General features: G+C 48.1%; 1 protein-coding gene across 3 annotated transcripts in view; it reads left to right on the plus strand.

The window, feature by feature from the left end:
- CYFIP2 (cytoplasmic FMR1 interacting protein 2) overlaps window positions 1-17,785 on the plus strand; it is an 80,363-nt gene extending 62,578 nt beyond the window's left edge. For 2 of the 3 annotated variants that reach the window (XM_024106804.3, XM_024106805.3), the window contains exons 27-31: window positions 3,607-3,679; window positions 4,207-4,301; window positions 9,477-9,715; window positions 11,678-11,825; window positions 12,469-17,785. In XM_024106804.3, the coding sequence (XP_023962572.1) occupies window positions 3,607-3,679; window positions 4,207-4,301; window positions 9,477-9,715; window positions 11,678-11,825; window positions 12,469-12,636 (723 nt within the window). In that variant the 3' untranslated portion in view covers window positions 12,637-17,785. The remainder of the gene's footprint in view (window positions 1-3,606; window positions 3,680-4,206; window positions 4,302-9,476; window positions 9,716-11,677; window positions 11,826-12,468) is intronic. The other variant, XM_024106806.3, reaches the window with a different exon arrangement.
- The last annotated feature ends 206 nt before the right edge of the window (window positions 17,786-17,991 follow it).

The following is a 17,991-nucleotide window of genomic DNA, read 5'->3' on the forward strand; positions in this document are numbered from 1 at the left end:
GGATATCTTATTTTCCTGCCCACGTCATAAAAGGAACCGTCTGATCAGAGTTACAGAGTATGGGGAGGGTTCAATCAGGTTAGATCGGATTGGATAACATCCCTAACTGCTTTGTAATCTTCCCTGTAGTGGAAGTCTAATGCCATCGATGTAATTGCTCTTACTGTTGTTTATGGTAGCTGATGATCTATTATATCGCATTGGACTATTGGCTGATAGTGAATGCTACAATTAAGGTGGGGAAGTAGCTTCCATTCCCCACCACACACACACACACACACACACACACACACACACACACACACCATTTTTGTTGTTGTTCCTTATCAATAACATTCTCAAATTCCTGCTGTAAGGAGGGAGCCTTGGTGGGAGCGAGGAGAAGGGTGTTATTGACATTCCTAATTCTTGCTCAGAAAATGGGTGAATACAGGCAGCAGCTGGAGAAAATAATTTCCCCGCCGGGACATGTTGAAGCAGCAGGGACAGAATTTGCATCGGAACAAGAGGATGCTTCTGCCCACGTGGTAGCAAGACACCATGCCATGCCCATGCCATGCTTCTGTGCCCACTCCTGGAACTCTCCATGCCGCAAACCGCAGTGTCCATATAGGACCCATGATGCCATCCCCTTCCCTCCACCTCCCGTGCTGACTACGCCACACCCTGCACTCTCACAAACACGCTACGGCATTCACGGCTCTGTTCCCACGGTCCATGCTACGGCATTCACGGTCCATGCCCCAGACTCTTACCAGCATATTGTCAGGGTTATGGACCCTCCGTCAAGGCATCCCAAACAGGAAGATCTACTTGCACAATACAATAGACCTAACTGAGTCATTCCCTCCAGCCCCCTGATCATTTTCACAGCTCTGTCCTGGCTAAATTTATGGTATGGCCAGCCCCAAATGCATGTCCTACCCAGAGTTGCACAGAAACAGACCAAAACCTCTTTGTGCAGCGATGCCTCTATCTATGCAGCCCAAAATCACTTTGTTCTTCTTTGAGTTATTGTCTCTATGGGTGCTCCACATGAGGTGCCCGGGTGCCTTTGATCAGAGATTTATTTCAGCAGTGTCCATGGGTCCTCACCTGCACCCTGCACATCCTTGTGCTCCAGACAAAGGTATGTAGGGAAGGGCAGACGCACCACGATTAGTTCTTTTTCAACTTTCTGTGGCTAGAGATTGAGTATCGCGCTGTCTGGTAGATTAACCTTCTAGCTATCCGTTACCTCGTTGGGTTTACTTAATTTATTTATATTTCTTACTTGTATTTGAATATTCTTGGGGTTTTTCCCTCCTGGCACAAATGGGCCATCTGCTACTACCATCCAGTAGACGACCTAGGCCGCTTTGACCCTTTGGTCGAAGGCCACGAACCTCCCCCACTCTATGGATTCTGTTCCCCGCCCACCCTATAGGGAGTGTCTCTCCCATTTCACACCTTCCTGGAAGCTCATCACATTGGACTGATGGATGCTAGAAGTAATTTCATCAGGCTACAACGTCCCTTTCAACTCCTCCTCCCCTTTCTTGTCCCTTCTCAGGGATCCTTTTCACAAGAGTCTCTTGAGGCAGGAAGTGCAATCCCTCCTGCTCCTATGGGTTTCTGCTCAAGGAGAGGATTAAGTTGCAACTCCCTGGGAGATGCCTTCCTCAGTCGTTGGCTTCGAGTGCTGTTATATCCCTATCCTCCAGCACCTTTGCTCCTCAGAGTCTTGAACAAGCTGAAACAAGAGAAATCAGTGGTTATCCTTATAGCCCCAACATGGCTACAAGACAGGTATGGTTCCTCTGGCGCTGATGCCACCTCTTCTCCTCCCTCTGGTGACAGACCTCCTGGCCCAGAAGTCAGGCTGTGTGGCCCATTCCAATCTCGCCTTGTTACACCTCCATGCACGGCTCCTCGACGGCTCTTGAGCCCGGAGCAGAATTGTCGTCTTGAGGGACAGTCGGAAGCGGAACTGCAGGTGGTACTGCGGAACAGTCGGAAGCCCACCATGACAAAAGCCGTCTTGTAAAAGTGGAAGTGTTTCCAGCTTTAGTGTGCACAGCGGTCATCCCCATCCGAGACTGACCTCCCTATCGGGCTTGACTACCTGTTCCATATAAAAACCCGAGGCTTCTCATTCAGCTCTGTTAAAGTCCACCTAGCTGCCGTTAGAGCCTTTCACCAGCCAATTGAAGGGGTTTCAGTTTGTGCGCCTCCTACCACCACAAGATTCCTGAAGGAATCTCGCCCACATCTTCCCTCACGTCAGTCAGCTCACTCCACCTTGGGTGGTTAATTAATTTTCCGTGCCTTGAGACCCCTCCTCCCCCTTTGAACTCTGGGGAGTTGTTTCCTTTTCCAAGTATCCTTCAAAACCACATACTTCATGGCCATGTCTCCAGATCAGACGCAGCCTTTGGTAAAGCCACTCTCCGAACTGTTCTGAACTTGTCTCCTCAGCATCCTCCTCCGTAATAGGTGTACTCCTTGGGAGATACCTAGTGTGGAGCACCCATAAGGACAATAACTCAAAGAAGGAGAGGTTCCTTACCTTGTACAGTAACTGGAGTTCTTTTAGAGGTTTTATCCCTACGGGCGATCCACTGCCCACCCTCCTTTCCCCTCTGCCTCGGAGTTCTTGCCTTTGGACTTGTTGAGAAGGAAGTGGCATGGTGGCAGATCCACCTCTCCCTGTATAACCTCGGTCCAGAGCATGAGGAGGTCTAGGGTGCAGGTGCAGACACATGGACACTGCTGAAGAAAAATCTCCACTCAAAGGCTCACAGGTGCACGCGGAACTCCCACAGGGACAAAACATCTCAGAGAACTCCAGCTACCGGGTAAGTAACCTCTCCTTTTTCCTTGCTGCCGTCTCCCATTGCAAACTCATATACAATTTGTTGTCGGCCATCACTCTTTCAGTATTACTCTTTCCAGGTTTCTCCCTCTTGTATGTCTGTGTTTTGGATTAATTTCCACAAGTGTGCTGGCATGTGTTTTTCCGAGTGGCATCTCATTTTGTTAGTCCTTTCTAGCCCTTTTTGTATGACTTCTCAAGTCTGCTTGGGGTGCACCACACCTTTGGTCTGATAGTATTGGTTGTAAAGGCCTATCCAAATGAACTAAATCCAAACAAACATACTGTGTAAGGTTCAGTAACAGCCCCTAGGATTCATATATGTATGTACAGACACACCTTGCAGCAATTAAGCCAACAAGTTCTTCCTATCAAGATAATGTCTTGAGATCCTTAGAAAATAAATGATAGGAAGTCATCAAGTTAGAGTAAAACAGAAATCATTTCCTTCCTGTGCTTCTAGACTTGGAGTCAGTGAGTGCTCTATGTAGCCTTCTGGGCTTATACCAACAGGCAGTTATTTAATGGAGCTATACAAACCTTTCTGGTTTAGGTTTAAAGGGCTTTGGGCAGGTACTTTTTTCCAGTTTCACTTCACAGGGGTTCAGACCTCTTACGTTGCTACTGGGCTGGATTTGAATGCGCCCCCTAGAGGTGATCAGGTCCATGTGCTCTTGCCAACCCCCTGAGCCATATACTCAGTCCCTTAAGGAATTTTTTAACTTATTTTATTTTTCTTCCTCCTGCCTCAGTCCCAGGAAGAAGTTTGTGATTTGCTGCATGCTGCTCCCTTCCAAAATATTTTGCCCAGGGTCTACATCAAAGGTAAGAAGTCAAGAGGGAAGCAGAGACCAGTGCTTATTCCCCTACCTAGAATCCCCCCCTTAACGTTGCAGATTTGTTTCTTACCGGCGTCCTGCCCTGTCACAGACAGTGATGCAGTAGAAAGTCAGGTGGAGGACAAGTGCCAGCCAGGATGTTTATAGTCTAGTTACTCAGGTTGAAGCACTCGTTAGCCATTCCATTTCTTTCCGTTTTAAAAGCCGTTTAGCAATGTGCAAGCGGGCCTGGAGAAGGACAGCATGAAATGTGCCACAGCTGATCGATAACAGTAAGATGTGTGCTTTTGAAACAGGGCCCTTTTACAAACTGACAATGAAGCTGCTAGTGCGGAGACTGTAATCACACCCCCTTCCACCGCACGTCAGCCCATTCCCTTTCCCGCTGGTGTTCTGACCCCCTGAGTCAGAGTCAGAGCAGACAATGGTGGGGAGGCAGCTCCAGGCGACTCTGTGGAAATGCCGGCTTGTCACTGCCTAGTCTTATGTCACTGTTTGCTGCTCGCTTGACAGAAGGAGAACGCTTGGAGGTACGCATGAAGCGTCTCGAAGCCAAATATGCCCCACTTCACCTGGTTCCCTTAATAGAGAGGCTGGGAACTCCTCAGGTAAGGATTCCTTTGCAACCCCCAGGAGATGGCTACTGAAAATTCCCAGCAGTCCCCCGATTGCCCATTTGGCCTTAGGAAAGTGCTCCAATTTTTATTCCAAAATGCTGCACAGCTCCTCCCTTCCCCTGAGAAGAGGGTTATCTCTGGGCAGGTGCTTTATTGAATTACCTGCACTCATTGGCTTCCCCACACTTCTCAGGGAAGTCTGCTTTATTTTTATTCCGGACTGCCATTTTTCTGCTGATCAGACAAATTTAAACCCTGGCCTCTAGCGGCCGATGAGGTCTGTCAGGGAGATTTAGGAGCTGGTGTAAACATGGCATGTTAGTGCTGCCTTTCAGGAAGGCAGGGTGCTAACCATGCTGCAATAGGGGTGGTGGGGTGAATGCTCAGAAGCCAGCTCTGAACATTAACAACTTTGAAAATTGCCACCTACTGCCATAGGTATTTTCAAAGGAGGGAATTCTGTGGGGGGACATGTGGGGGTTGTTACTGACCTTGGGGATTACCATCAAGTCTTTAAGCCCCCAGTTCAGGAAAGTATTTACGCACACACACTTAAGTCCATCCATATTCAGGAAAAGATATAAGCGCTTGTTTAACTTTAAACATGTGCTTGGGGCTTAAGCATGTGCTTAAAGTTAAGCATGCATTTAAATCAGTGTTTCTCAAACTGGGGTCGCCGCTTGTGCAGGGAAAGCCCCTGGCGGGCCGGGCCAGTTTGTTTACCTGCCCTGTCCACAGGTTCGGCCAATCTCGGCTCCCACTGGCCATGGTTCACCGCTGCAGGCCAATGGGAGCTGCTGGAAGCGGCGGCCAGTAAGTCCCTCAGCCCATGCCGCAGCGCCCATTGGCCTGGAGCAGCAAACCGCGGCCACTGGGAGCCACGATCGGCCGAACCTGCGGATGCGGCAGGTAAACAAACCGGCCCGGCCCGCCAGGGGCTTTCCCTGCACAAGCGGCGACCCCAGTTTGGGAACCACTGATTTAAATGCTTTCCTACATAGGGATGCTTTCTTGAATCGGGGCCTTAATGGAAAGATCTATATTTTATGCTGAAGTTATGACACCATTTTTAAATCTCTCGCCAAAATAAACAAACATAATGGTTGAACTCCTGGCTCCACTGAAGTCAATGGCTAAACCCCCAGTGATTTCAGTGGGGCCAGGATTTCACCCAGTGTCACTATCAAAATCCTGCTTTCTTGTAGTTAATAGAATACGATGTATTTGAGACACTGAATTAGATTAACTTCCTCACACAGTAATTTTCTGTAGCTGGAATGAACATCCAGCAATAAAAAGTGACAGATCTGTGGACAGGATCCAGGCAATTAACTTTCCTATTTTCCAGTGGGTCGTATTTATAATTCAAGGTCATGTGGAACTTTGCATCTCTGGGTATAATATGAAACAAAAAAACAGAAAATGTAGCAGAGGATTCTGTTCTGATTTGTGGGCACTTCTCATCTCCCATGTAGTTCCCTTTGTAAAGGGGCATTGTTGAGATATAAATCACCACTGTGCTTTTATGTGTGTGTGTCTATCCTTCCTTGCAAAATCATCCTTGAATTCTACTGTATAAAGTCCACTTGCTGCTTCTCCTTGCCATATTTATTATGATCAAACAAAAGATATTTCATTTTCCCCACTAAAATTAACTCACTCTAGTGTGCTCCCAAGTTCTTCACGTACATACTTTTGGGAACCAAAGTTATGAGCACTCAGAAACTCCGATGTAAATAAACATAACTGTATTTGTTGATAGTGCCCCTCTGCTCCTGGAAATGCAGTTTTGGACCCAAACATCAATGTTTTTGTGCACAGAAGACATAGGCACCCAAAAGCAGGTGTCTGGAAACTCACAAGCACATTTCAGCTGTTCGGGTTTGGATGCCATTAATGAAAATTTGGTCCTGTGCCGTTTACATAATAAACGCTGTGGTCTAAGGGCCTCATCCAATGCCGACTGAAGTCAGGGAGAGTCTTTCCATGGCTTTGGCCCAGGCTGTAGATGGTTTGTGCATTAAAAGGGGGCTACGTGTAGGCTGTGTTTATACAATAAGCAAACAGGCAGTGAGCAGGACATAAATCAGCATTTGTATGTGAGATCAATGCAGAATCCGAGGTGCCAGAATGGCTCATTGAGTAAACTCCCCAACAAGAATGAGAAAATGTACGTTTAGCAGAGTGAGCCTAACTGCCCCCTCTCCCCCCCGCAGGCAGTGGGAGGTTAACCGTGGAGCTCAGTGGGAGTAGAGTTGGGCTCTCCTGCCAAGCCCACCCTTAGTTGCTGCAGCTTGTGAGTCATATGCTGCCTTCACCCTCCCACCGTAAAGCTATTCACGAGAGTTTGGTATCTCAGACACGACACAGGCGTGTTTCTTACAACTGGGACATGGTGACAGGACTTCAGACTCTAGGTCTGGCTTTGATATACGAGTATTGCCCTCCGGCTGCCGTTAGCCTGGTGGGCAGCCAGACGCCAGTAGTAGCCTTATATCAAGGCTTTCTGATGATCAGCCATAGGACCAAAGTCTGCCCTTGAATGGATGCTTGGGGATCCTGCTTCATCCCTGGTAGCCCGGTGTGCGCGTCTGAGGGCAGAACTGGTCCTTTTACAGTTTCTTCACAAATCCTATATTGAGATTATTGGACTAGTTCATTCCAGACAATCTGACCACACTGAAACGGGTGTGCCTGGCGTATGGATCCCTCAAACAGTAACACTGTTCATAAATAATACAATCCCTCAGCCCGCTGAGCAGACACCAAAGTCAGGTCGGGCTCTGTGCCCACCAGCCCATCTGCATGCAGATGTAGTGGGCACATTGGTGTGGGCCCATTCAGTATTTTAGCCTTGAAATGCTAGCCGAGCAGCCGTGCTACAAGCATGCTGCAGTTGTGAGTTCAACACTGCTCTGCAGGACAGCAGGAATCACTCTACCCCCCTATCCACTAAGGCATATCTGCCGGCCACCACTACCAGCTTGGTGTCTGAGCACCGGGGAAGTGAAGCAGTTATGTGAACCCCACATTCTGAAGTTTAACAGATTTAGAGCTCTCCCTTGACTTCCTCTGTATGTTTGCTCTTCGTTGAATATTAATTGCCTTGTGCTTTTACGCTACCAGGCTGTCCTTGTGGCTGCAGTAGAACTTCCAGTTTCAATATTTACCAAACAAAAAGGCTTTAGGCTACTGCCTGCATAAAGCACTTCTAATGAAATGGGGTGTCAAGAAACGGCCAGGGCTTTTTAAACGTCTGGTGGAGACGAGTTTCAGGAGCGCCTGGATTTCGATTAGTGGGGACCTGTGGTTTAGGGCAGCAAAAGGGACAGAGTGGATGGCTGGATCCACTGCCACTAGATTTGTCTCTGTAGGTGGCTGAAATGTTACTTATTAGGCCAATCAGCTGAGCAGAATGAGCCCCAGATGTTTCCAAAACCAGATCCCCACAAGTCAACATTAATTTGGATGCACTGTCTCGTAAGTAATACGCTCACATTCTCACTGTCTACCTGGGCCATGCCCCTGTCCCTTCCATCTGCGACCGTGTCCCTGGAACCCCAGTATTGATCCTGATCGGATAAAAATGTATTTGATATAGAAGCTACTGGGATAGTCAGAAATATAGCAACTGCTTAAAGCCACAGGAAACCCCCTAGCATGGGCAGTAGGGCTAGAAAGTGCCACATCTGCTGTGCATGCAGGTGCCATGTAACACCAGGAGCAAAGTGCTCTGTCCATGGGAATAAAACACCTTGACAAACACTCAAACGAGTGATCTTCTGGGACCACAGCAGACTCAACACATTTTGACTCCCTGGCCAGGCAGGCATGGGAACGAAGCTATGCTTCCATTTACCCTGTTACGCTTGGCAAATGTAATTGTAACTCAATGCACCATTTTCCTAACTGACTGCACGGGCCCTGGGAGGAAGCAGTGGGAGTCAACAATGCAGGTGGAAATGGCACGAAACAGAACAATTACAAGAGCCAAAGGAAAGTTAACTAATGATACTCTTCAAACTAGCACAACTCACTGCTGCTACACACAATAACCAGAGCTGCTCTGCTAGGGCAAAGGACACCGTTGCTTTTATGCCCTAAATCATCTTTTTTTCTAGGGTTAGTGACAGTCACTGGGGGATGAAATGAGGCCAGATTCCGCTCTGTTACACAGTGTGCATCTGGGTAACTCTGTTGATGTCAGTGGAACTATTCCAGATTTGCACGGGTGTATCTGAGAGTAGGTATTATTCAGTTCTCAGTACGGCTATACATTTCACCTCCAGCCCCCCCAAAGTTCATGAAGTTGGTTACCTCAAGCTTCTTCTAAAATATACCTTTATTTCCCCCAGTACTAAGTTTTTGGTGGCTTCAAATATTTTTCAGAGCTTTTTTTTAATCCTGCCTAGAAAACGAGCCAAGAATTTTACAGCATCCTTGCCTGTTTTTTAAAGAGATCATGGCAAGGCTGGGAGAACCAAAATGTACCCGACATCCTCTCTGTTCTTGCAGCCTGTTTTCAAAGTCTGCATAAACCAGTTTTTCAAAGCTAAACGTGCACAGTTGCATACCAATGTTTGCATATGTCTAACTGGGTGTGCCTATTAGGTATTTGCACACACCATATTGGATCAGTTGCTATGAACAACCCTATCATAGCAAACAAGAGTGTACAGGGAGTATGCCGATAATAACAAACTAGTGTGCACAGCTCACGTCTCACCAATCACCCTACAGTAACAGAGCAGGGATCATTGTCTACTATCCATGAGTGGTATGACAGAAACAATCCAGTATATGCAGTCCAGCAGTTATGAGTAATCCCACAGTAACATAGCAGTGTGCAGGCAGGATTGAGGATAAATGCTTCTGGATGAAAACAGACTTCAGCTTCTAACTTCCAAGGTATTCAGTTATTTCCAAAGGATAAAAATGTTTAGTTATGAAAAATATTTGAGGACTGTGTCCTTTATATTCTTCTGCCCTATCCTAAGTGGGATGGCTGTTCTCAGGAGGGGCGTACCACGGTAAGGTCTGGTCTTGCATGGAATATGATATGAAATATGAAAGACCTGAGAGAGGCAGGGTAGAGATCAGTGCAGAATTCCAAAAGGGAGGTCTTTACACATCCGCTTTTGTTTCTGTGGTTATCTTCCTTCTCAGCAAATAGCCATTGCTCGGGAGGGTGACTTGCTGACCAAGGAGCGGCTGTGCTGCGGGCTCTCCATGTTCGAGGTGATCCTGACGCGCATTCGCAGCTACCTGCAGGACCCAATCTGGCGTGGGCCTCCCCCTACCAACGGGGTCATGCACGTGGATGAGTGCGTCGAGTTCCACCGGCTCTGGAGTGCCATGCAGTTCGTGTACTGCATCCCCGTGGGGACAAACGAGTTCACTGCAGAGTGAGTTTGCCTGCACTGGTGCTGGCCTCAGCGCTGTTTGTGGGTTAGCGTGTGCCAACTGGGCATGCCCGGGATTGTGAGGGATACCCAGGCTCTTAGTCAGAGAAGCGTGTTCTGATAATGTGGAACCCTAGCTGGTGATTAGAGCATCATTTATAACACAGGGGCGTGGGGATTGGATGGCTCACGGATCAGTAATGTAATACAGAGCCTTTTACCTCCACTGCCAGTTCAAAGCCCGCTGCAGCTGGGCAGGACTGTCTAATGGCAGCCCATATGAAATACTTTTGGCGCTGCCAGGGAACTGATATCCCAGTCACAAAAGCCAGCCCCACAAAGAGAGGCCAGGCATACAATGGGCTGAAACACAGAACTAGAATAATAATGCCTTGTTCTTGCATAGTAACTGTTAGTAGATCTCACAGCAGGTCAGGATCATTATCCCCTGTATAGATGAGGGCACAGATTTGCCCAGAGTCACCCCACAGGCCGAGCCAGGAATAGAATCCAGGTCTCCTGAGTCCCAGTCCAGTGTGCTGGTCACTACGCTGCATTGCCTACGGCTTAGGGTTGCAGTGGAGCTGGGGAGATTGGGCTGGGCCTGTTCTGTGGCTGAGCAGAGGACTCCAGTCTCCAGGGCTGTTGATTTGGCATCATTCACAAGTACTAACATTCACAGAAAGTGTAAAAGCCGGGATAGAGCATGAGGTGAGGACAGGCACTGAGATGAAAATGCAGACAAATGGGGCCACCGACAGCTACATCGTCCACAGCCTGAGGCAATACAGAGAGAGGGAGCGCGGTGTAAGATACCAGGGTTATCCCTAGTGTAAAGGAAGATCTCACAACAACTCTTCCACTTACATCAAGTGCGTTGATATTTTCCCTTCATTTCTGCACAGTCACAATTAGGGTGGTGATGAAACAACCCCTTGTCGATGAAGTGAGATTGTACTGCCTTAGCCTAGCTCAGCGGTTCTCAAACTGTGGGTCGGGATCTCAAAGTGGGGCTGGCTTAGACTTGCTGGGGCTTGGGGATGAAGCCCAGGCCGCACCGCCCGGGACCGAAGCTGAAGCCTGAGGGATTCAGCTCTGGGTGGCAGGGGCTCAGGTTACAGGCCCCCTGGCTGGGACTGAAGCCCTTGGGCTTTGGCTTTGACCCCCTTCCACACCCAGGGCAGGGGGCTCAGGCTTTGGCTTTGACTCCCCCGTCCGGGGCAGTGGGAATCAGGCTTTGGTTCCCCCGCCCTGGGGTCATGTTGTAATTTTTGTTGTCAGAAGGGGGGGGCGGTGCAGCGAAGTGTGAGAACCCCTGGCCTAGCTGCAGCCTTCTGGTCTGTTTAGTTTTTGAGGGGAGGAAGGTTTGTTTTAACTTTTTCTCCCAATTTGCATCCTGTTGTTGTTTATTTCTATTACTGGGACCCCTAAGGAACCCAGCGAAGATCAAGGCCTCATAGTGCTGTACAAACACAGCGAAACAGAAACAACAAGGAGTCCGGTGGCACCTTAAAGACTAACAAGGTGCCACCGGACTCCTTGTTGTTTTTGTGGATGCAGACTAACATGGCTACCTCCTGATACTTGACAGCGAAACAGACTTTGCCCTAATGAGTTTTCAAGCTAACTAGTAAGATAAAAGATGGGAAGAGAAACTGAGGCACAGCGCGAGGAAGGGACTTGCTGGAGATCACCGAGCAGCTCATTGTCAAAGCTGGGAATAAAAACTAGGTCTTCTAAGTTCTGTCCGCTAGGCCATGCTGCCTGCTTTGAGCTTCGAGAAGGCAGGCTGGCTCCACTGGGGTTCGCATGGCTGCTTTTTAGTTCATTTGCTCTCACGCACATCTACACGGTAGCTGTAGGAAAGAGTCGAGACAGCAGGAATTCAGTGAGGAAGGTGACTCGTATCATGTGGGACAACCCTTCTCTAAATAGCTCCTCTCATGTCTCTCTGGCCCTCTCCAGGCAGTGCTTTGGAGACGGTTTGAACTGGGCAGGCTGCTCCGTCATTGTTCTCCTCGGGCAGCAGCGGCGCTTCGACCTCTTTGACTTCTGTTACCATCTGCTGAAGGTGCAGAGGCAGGATGGGAAGGATGAAATCATCAAGAACGTGGTAAGGCCAGGGACAGCCACCTCCCACCCCCTTTTGAAGGGTCAGAAACGCAAAACTACCCTCTCCCTGCTCTGGCACCGTAGCAGGATCTCGCTGTTATTCACAGGTGGACAACAAGGCGCTGAATCCCCAACGGGGGACCCGGCGTGTCTAGTGTTACCCTGTGCCTTTAAACAATGCCCAGAATGGGCTAGAGCCATCCACCGTGGGAGTCCTACCTGGAGTTGCAGCAGAAAGGCCACGACTTTAATGGGGCACGGGAACTAAACCCTTTTGCTCTTAAAGCGGGGACCTTCAGCTTGGCCGTGGGGAGCTGCATACAAATAATAATTAATAATAATGCCCATTAGCCATACTGTAATTGCACCGGCTTTAGCAATAAGTAAGTCGGGGAGAGGGGGGAATGAGGTTAGACTTGGGTTCTTCTGACTACCGCCTACTGGCCCTGTCGTGCTTTGGCATGACTCATGGGCCCACAGAATGGAGGTGACTCGCGTTCACTGTGGGGAGCGAGGTGGAAATGTAACAGGGGTAGTAACTGCCCCACTGAGATTTCCTACTAGCGGGCTCGTGGTACTGTTGATGCTTTCCAGCTGACCAAGAGGGATTGCTTCATCTCTCTCCCTTCTTTTCCCCTCTCCAGCCCCTGAAGAAGATGGCTGACCGCATCAGGAAGTATCAGATTCTGAACAACGAGATTTTCGCCATCCTGAACAAGTACATGAAGTCGGTGGAAACAGACAGCTCCACGGTTGAGCACGTGCGCTGCTTCCAGCCCCCCATCCACCAGTCCCTGGCGACCACTTGCTAAGCAGCAAGTGCTAGTGTGGATATTAAACCCCTTTGGGATTAGGGAGGAAGAGTGACTGGATCAGAACAAGAACTGGGAAGGGGAAACTTGACAATGTGGCTCTGGCAACAAGAGAGATTGGGTACACCCGATACACACATCTTCCTATCTGGCCCTGTTTGAGTGCATGTGCTGTAGCATCCCTGTGGTTGGCTTTACCTGTAGCTTTGAGACTGGGTGTGGGAGGGGGGCAGGATGTGCTTTTCTTCCATGCAGTGGGTTGGGTTTTTTGTTTTTGTTTTTCTGTGATACGTCCAGTCGAACCCAAAACTCTGAAGCCATATTAGAGTCCCAGGTGTCGGGTTCCAGTCACGAGCTGATTGTTTCAGAGGGCCAGAAGCCATCTCCCACTGCCGGTGCGGCGAGGCAAGTGGAACTTCCCCTGTGATGCATGACAGCGGCAGGAGGGTTTGAAGACGTCCCTCATTTGGTGAGGCACAATAGCAGCACTTCTCACTTGGCAGCCCACAGAGGAAGAAGTTGCCTGACCAGAGAAAGGAAACCAAGTTAATTCAGAGTTTGAGTCTAGCATCACTGCCTACCTGTGGTTGGAGATTTCCCCACTCTTTCCACCATGTCTGCATTTCAGAGAGGTGGGAGACAAGATACCACCCTGGTGGTTTCCCACTCCATACCATATCCCCACTACTAATTCAAAAGAGGTGCCCCCTGAAGCTATATCCACCAGGGAGTAAACAATGAAATCTCCTAATGAATGCTGTGTGCTGCATTTACCTGAAAATCCCACTCGCTATATTCCTGGGGTGGGAGGAGGAATCCGTGATCCTGGCAGCCCGGCTTACCTCCAGAATGTACATGGACTTTGTTTTTTAGCCAAGGATCAAATGTCCACATTTGACAATGAGCTGGAAGCTACAATTTGTGTCCATTCTTGAGTGACGGTTTTCTTTGTTTCAAATGAGTTCCTCCAGTACATATGCCTACAGGGCATGGAGAGTTCCTGTCGGGGTGAACGGAAACCCTATTACACAGAAACAGCGGGATCCTTTACAGCAAAGGAAATGAAATAAGCATCAGAAAGGAGACGAATATAGTACTCAGAGGGTTCTACAAAGGAAATACAGGATTCTGTTTCCTTCTGACTCTTAAACATTGTCCAAGATCCTGTGAGATTAAAAGAACCTAGCTGAAACATCAAGGAACATTTCAGAACTCATTGTCTTCCCTTCTTCCCAACATCAACTTCTTTGAAGTGAGATGAAGGGTCTTGTTTGATGTGGCAAAAGCTAAGGGGCCAGATCCGGATCTCATCTATACAGGGGTAAACCTGGAGTAACCCCATGGACTTCAGTGAAGTCACTCCAGATTTACACAGATATAGATGAGATCAGAACCTGCCCGCTCCTCACCTCTCCTAATCCACCCTGGCCTCACCCTGAGAAAGTTTTAATTTCTTGATTTTATTTAGGTTAAATCAGACCTTTGCCATTATGTAATACAGCCATGTTAATGCACTGTATGTCAACATAACCCAGACACTCTGTTCAGCTTAGTTAGGACAAAGCAGTGCTCTCACAAATGCCGGGAAGCCAGAGACAGTGGGCAATTACTCTGTCTGAGGGAACAGAAAGTAGATCAGTTGAAGAGGTGTCCCGACTGGACCATTCTGTCTTTGAGACCGGCAGCAGGCTCAATATTGTTGGCTAGAGGTGAATTTCTGATGGGAGATGCCTTTGTTCTCCCAGAGACCTATCGCTGTTTCCCTGGTAACCAGTGACTATCCCCCTCAAGCGCTGCTGGGCATATTTGCCACCTTGAGTTTCCTTTGGTTGCTGAGGCAGCTGTTTAAGCTACAAAAAGAAATCTCTGGTGCATTTTCATCTGAAACTAACATGAAGGCTGAGGGAGAAGATCATCTCAAACCATTGACTAAGGCAAGGAGACTTGAGACTGAGAGGGGGGATTCGTTTCCATCCCATCTGGAGGAAGAACAGAATGTTCAAGGACACAAACATTGAAAGGTTCTGCTTTATATATGATGTATGCTCCTCTGCTAAGGATGAAAGGCCTGGTTCCTGCTCTGTTACACCACTTTTAGCCTGATGTTACTATACTGAAGTCAGTGGACCTACATAAGTGTAAAAAAACTGGGTTAGCAGAGTGGGGGCATCAGGTATGTTATTTTTGTGGGTGTGTGTGAAATGAGATGACAGAAAAGATCCTAAATGGTATTTTTTATTGGGCTAAAGGGGTTCTCAAACTTCATTGCACCATGACACCCTTCTGACAACAAAGTTACTACATGACCCCGGGAGTGGGGTGGAGCCCCCCGCTACCTTGGGTGGGGGAAGAGGGGGCCACAGTCTGAGTCCTGCCGCCTCAAGGTGGGGGGAGAGGGGCTGCAGCCTGAGACCCCCAAGTGCTGGGAGAGCTCAGGCTTCAGCCCCAGGTCCAGGGAGTCTAATGCTGGCCCTAGCAACCCCATTAAAATGGGGTCACAACCCACTTTGGAGTCCCAACCCACAGTTTGAGAACCACTAGGCTAAACAGTTGTTTTGTTATTTTGGTATGAAGTGTCCCTGAACTGAAAGCACAGGTTCCTATACACAATGAGGAGTCTTGTGGCACCTTAAAGACTAGCACATTTGTTAGCCCACGAAAGCTTTTGCTCTGTGACCCACTTCTTCAGATGTGTGGAGTGAAAATTACAGTAGGCAGGCAAAAAATATACAGCACAAGAAAAGATGGGAGTTGCCTTACCAAGTGGGGTCATCTGAAGAAGAAGTGGGTCACAGCCCACAAAAGCTTATGTTCAAATAAATTGGTTAGTCTTTAAGGTTCCACAAGACTTCTCGTTTTGGCTATCCCTCTGAAACTAGGTTCCTATACGGCCCTCAGAGCACCATCTGGGCACCACATAAATGAAATATCCAGCCCCTCCAGACACTTTTACAAAATGTCGCGGTTGTGGCCAGGCCCGCCGACCAGGGGTGGGGGGGCATAAAGGGGGCAATTGCCATGGGGCCCAAGTGATTTAAAAGGGCCCAGGGACCCCTGGCCACTGCCACAGTAGTGGCAGCAGCAGTTGGGCCCGCCTGCAGGGCTCCTAGGTGCGCAGGACCGCTCTAGGCCCCGCATTTTGAGGGGCCCCACGGGCCAACTCAATTGGCCAGCGCAGGCGGTCCCGGAAGTGACGAATTCGTCACTTCCACCCCGGGCTCCGCCTCCGATGGGACGGCCCTGGCCCTGGGGCCGGGAATTTCAGTCGGCGGGCCTGGTTGTGGCACAAAACACTACAAGCTGAATACATAAGGGTGAAGTGTACCACACGGGCTGGCTCCAGCAGCTAGACGCAATCGGCTCTACGCAGTTAAAGCCTGTCTGCCGGCGCTTAGGCTCTGAATGAGTTGTGGTGTATTTCACCACGTATGAACAGCAGCTTGCGAAATGGAATGTTCTTTTGCTGTTGATTTAGGGGATTAATTCCTGAGGCCTAGAAAGCACAGTTGGATGAGCTGAAATGGAATGCAGAGACCACTATACGTGTGTGTTGTCCATGAACGGGGAATTTGCTTGAACAAAATGACCTCCCCACCCTTCTCAGGACCTGTTGGGGAGGGGATCAAAAATTATGAGCAGGAAACCAAAGCCTTATGATCAAAACAGAGTATATTTCAGCTGTAGGGTTTATGCGGGTGTTTTACCCTGTTGCTCAAGTGATGTGGGATGGCAGCGAGGGCTCAGTCATACAACTTTTATTCATGCAACTTGATTTCAATACCCTTTTCTACCAAAAAGATGCAAGTCAGTTGTGTAGATCTTGGCTCCAGTTCTCAAATCCTCCTTTACTGCATGTTAGTAAGAAGGGTTTCAAGATTGGGCCCATAAGCCATTGAATGAACTGGACAACCTTTTCTTTTTTGCTTGTTCTTTTTAATCTAATCATCTTTAATGGAATTAAGGTGCAAATTATTAACAGTGAGGGTAATTAACCACGGGAACAGATTACCAAAGGGTGTGGTAAATCCTCCAGCACTTGGGGTATGTCTACACTGCAGTGTAAGCCCAGGGTTCGAACTCCGGTTCAAGTCTAACCCTCCTACCGTCTACACACAAATTGTGCTAACCCTGGGCTTGGAACAAGGGCCCCATGGACTCATGCTCAGCTAGCCACCAAAAGTATCCCACAATCCCATGGGCTAACTTTCTATGTCTTCTGGACAGTCAGGTTTCTCCACTCTGTACCACAAAGGGCTAGAGCAGCCATATTGGGGTGGGGGGGCGGAAACTAGCAAGTCTGGGATATGGGTGGTTGGACTCAGGTCTGCATAGTGCAGTGTAGATGCTGGCCTCCAGATTGAGAGCCGGGGTTCAACAATTCCTAACCAGGAGTTACAAATGAGTGTAGACTCTCAAGGCCTAGGTTAACAAACACATGTTCTGCTCACTGAAGTTCTACTAACCCTGGGCTTACATTGCAGTGTAGACGAACCCTCAGATTCTTTAAATCAAGACTGGATATATGTCTTCCTTATACGCACACAGAAGTTGTTGGGTTTGATGCAGCAATTAGTGGATAAAATGTTGTGGCTTGAGTTATGCAGGAGGTCAGACTAGATTATCATAATGATCCCTTCAAGCCTAAAAAATCTATGAAATGTGAGTATTTGCAGTGCACAGCCACATTCCTTGATGACGATGTACTTGATTCTGAGCAGTCCAGTAGAAAAGGGGAAATCAAACCAACTCAAACTCTGTACTTCAATCACATTCTTTTCTCCAGCAACACTTGTTAGGAGCGGTGAACACCACTCTAGTCCCTTTTCTCCTGTATTATTCCAGTTCCGTTGGTTTATGTGTTTGTGAACCAGAGCAAAACTTTGTTCTTGAAAGTGTAAAAAAAAAAAAAGTTTGCAAGAACACTTGTCCAATGTACCATATTTGTACGAAGAGCTGCTTGGGGTTTTTTGTACAACGAATTTAAATTTATTTATGGTGAAGTATATTTCTGCTCGTGATTCAATATGGTGTTAAATTCATGAATCATTTTTGCTGTGCAGCCGGAGATGATGTTTTGTATTTTTTTGTTGTTCCTATGTTGATCAACAGAAGCTTCCATCTCTATTAAAAATGCTTCTGTGATGATAAAGCACCTGGTACCTAGCAATATGTCCCATAACACAACAACCACCCATGTGTACCGCAAATGTGGGATGATTTTTGTAATTGGGAAAAATAAAAGTGGGGCTCATTGGAGAAGTGGGCAAATCCTAAATGATGTCAAATTATGCCTGCGAAAATGGTAGGCTGTTGAATGTCACCAAAAATTTTGACTTTTTGTCAAAACCCACACAT

This window comes from Chrysemys picta, chromosome 8, assembly GCF_011386835.1.
Source record: "Chrysemys picta bellii isolate R12L10 chromosome 8, ASM1138683v2, whole genome shotgun sequence".
NCBI classification, from domain to species: Eukaryota; Metazoa; Chordata; order Testudines; family Emydidae; genus Chrysemys; species Chrysemys picta.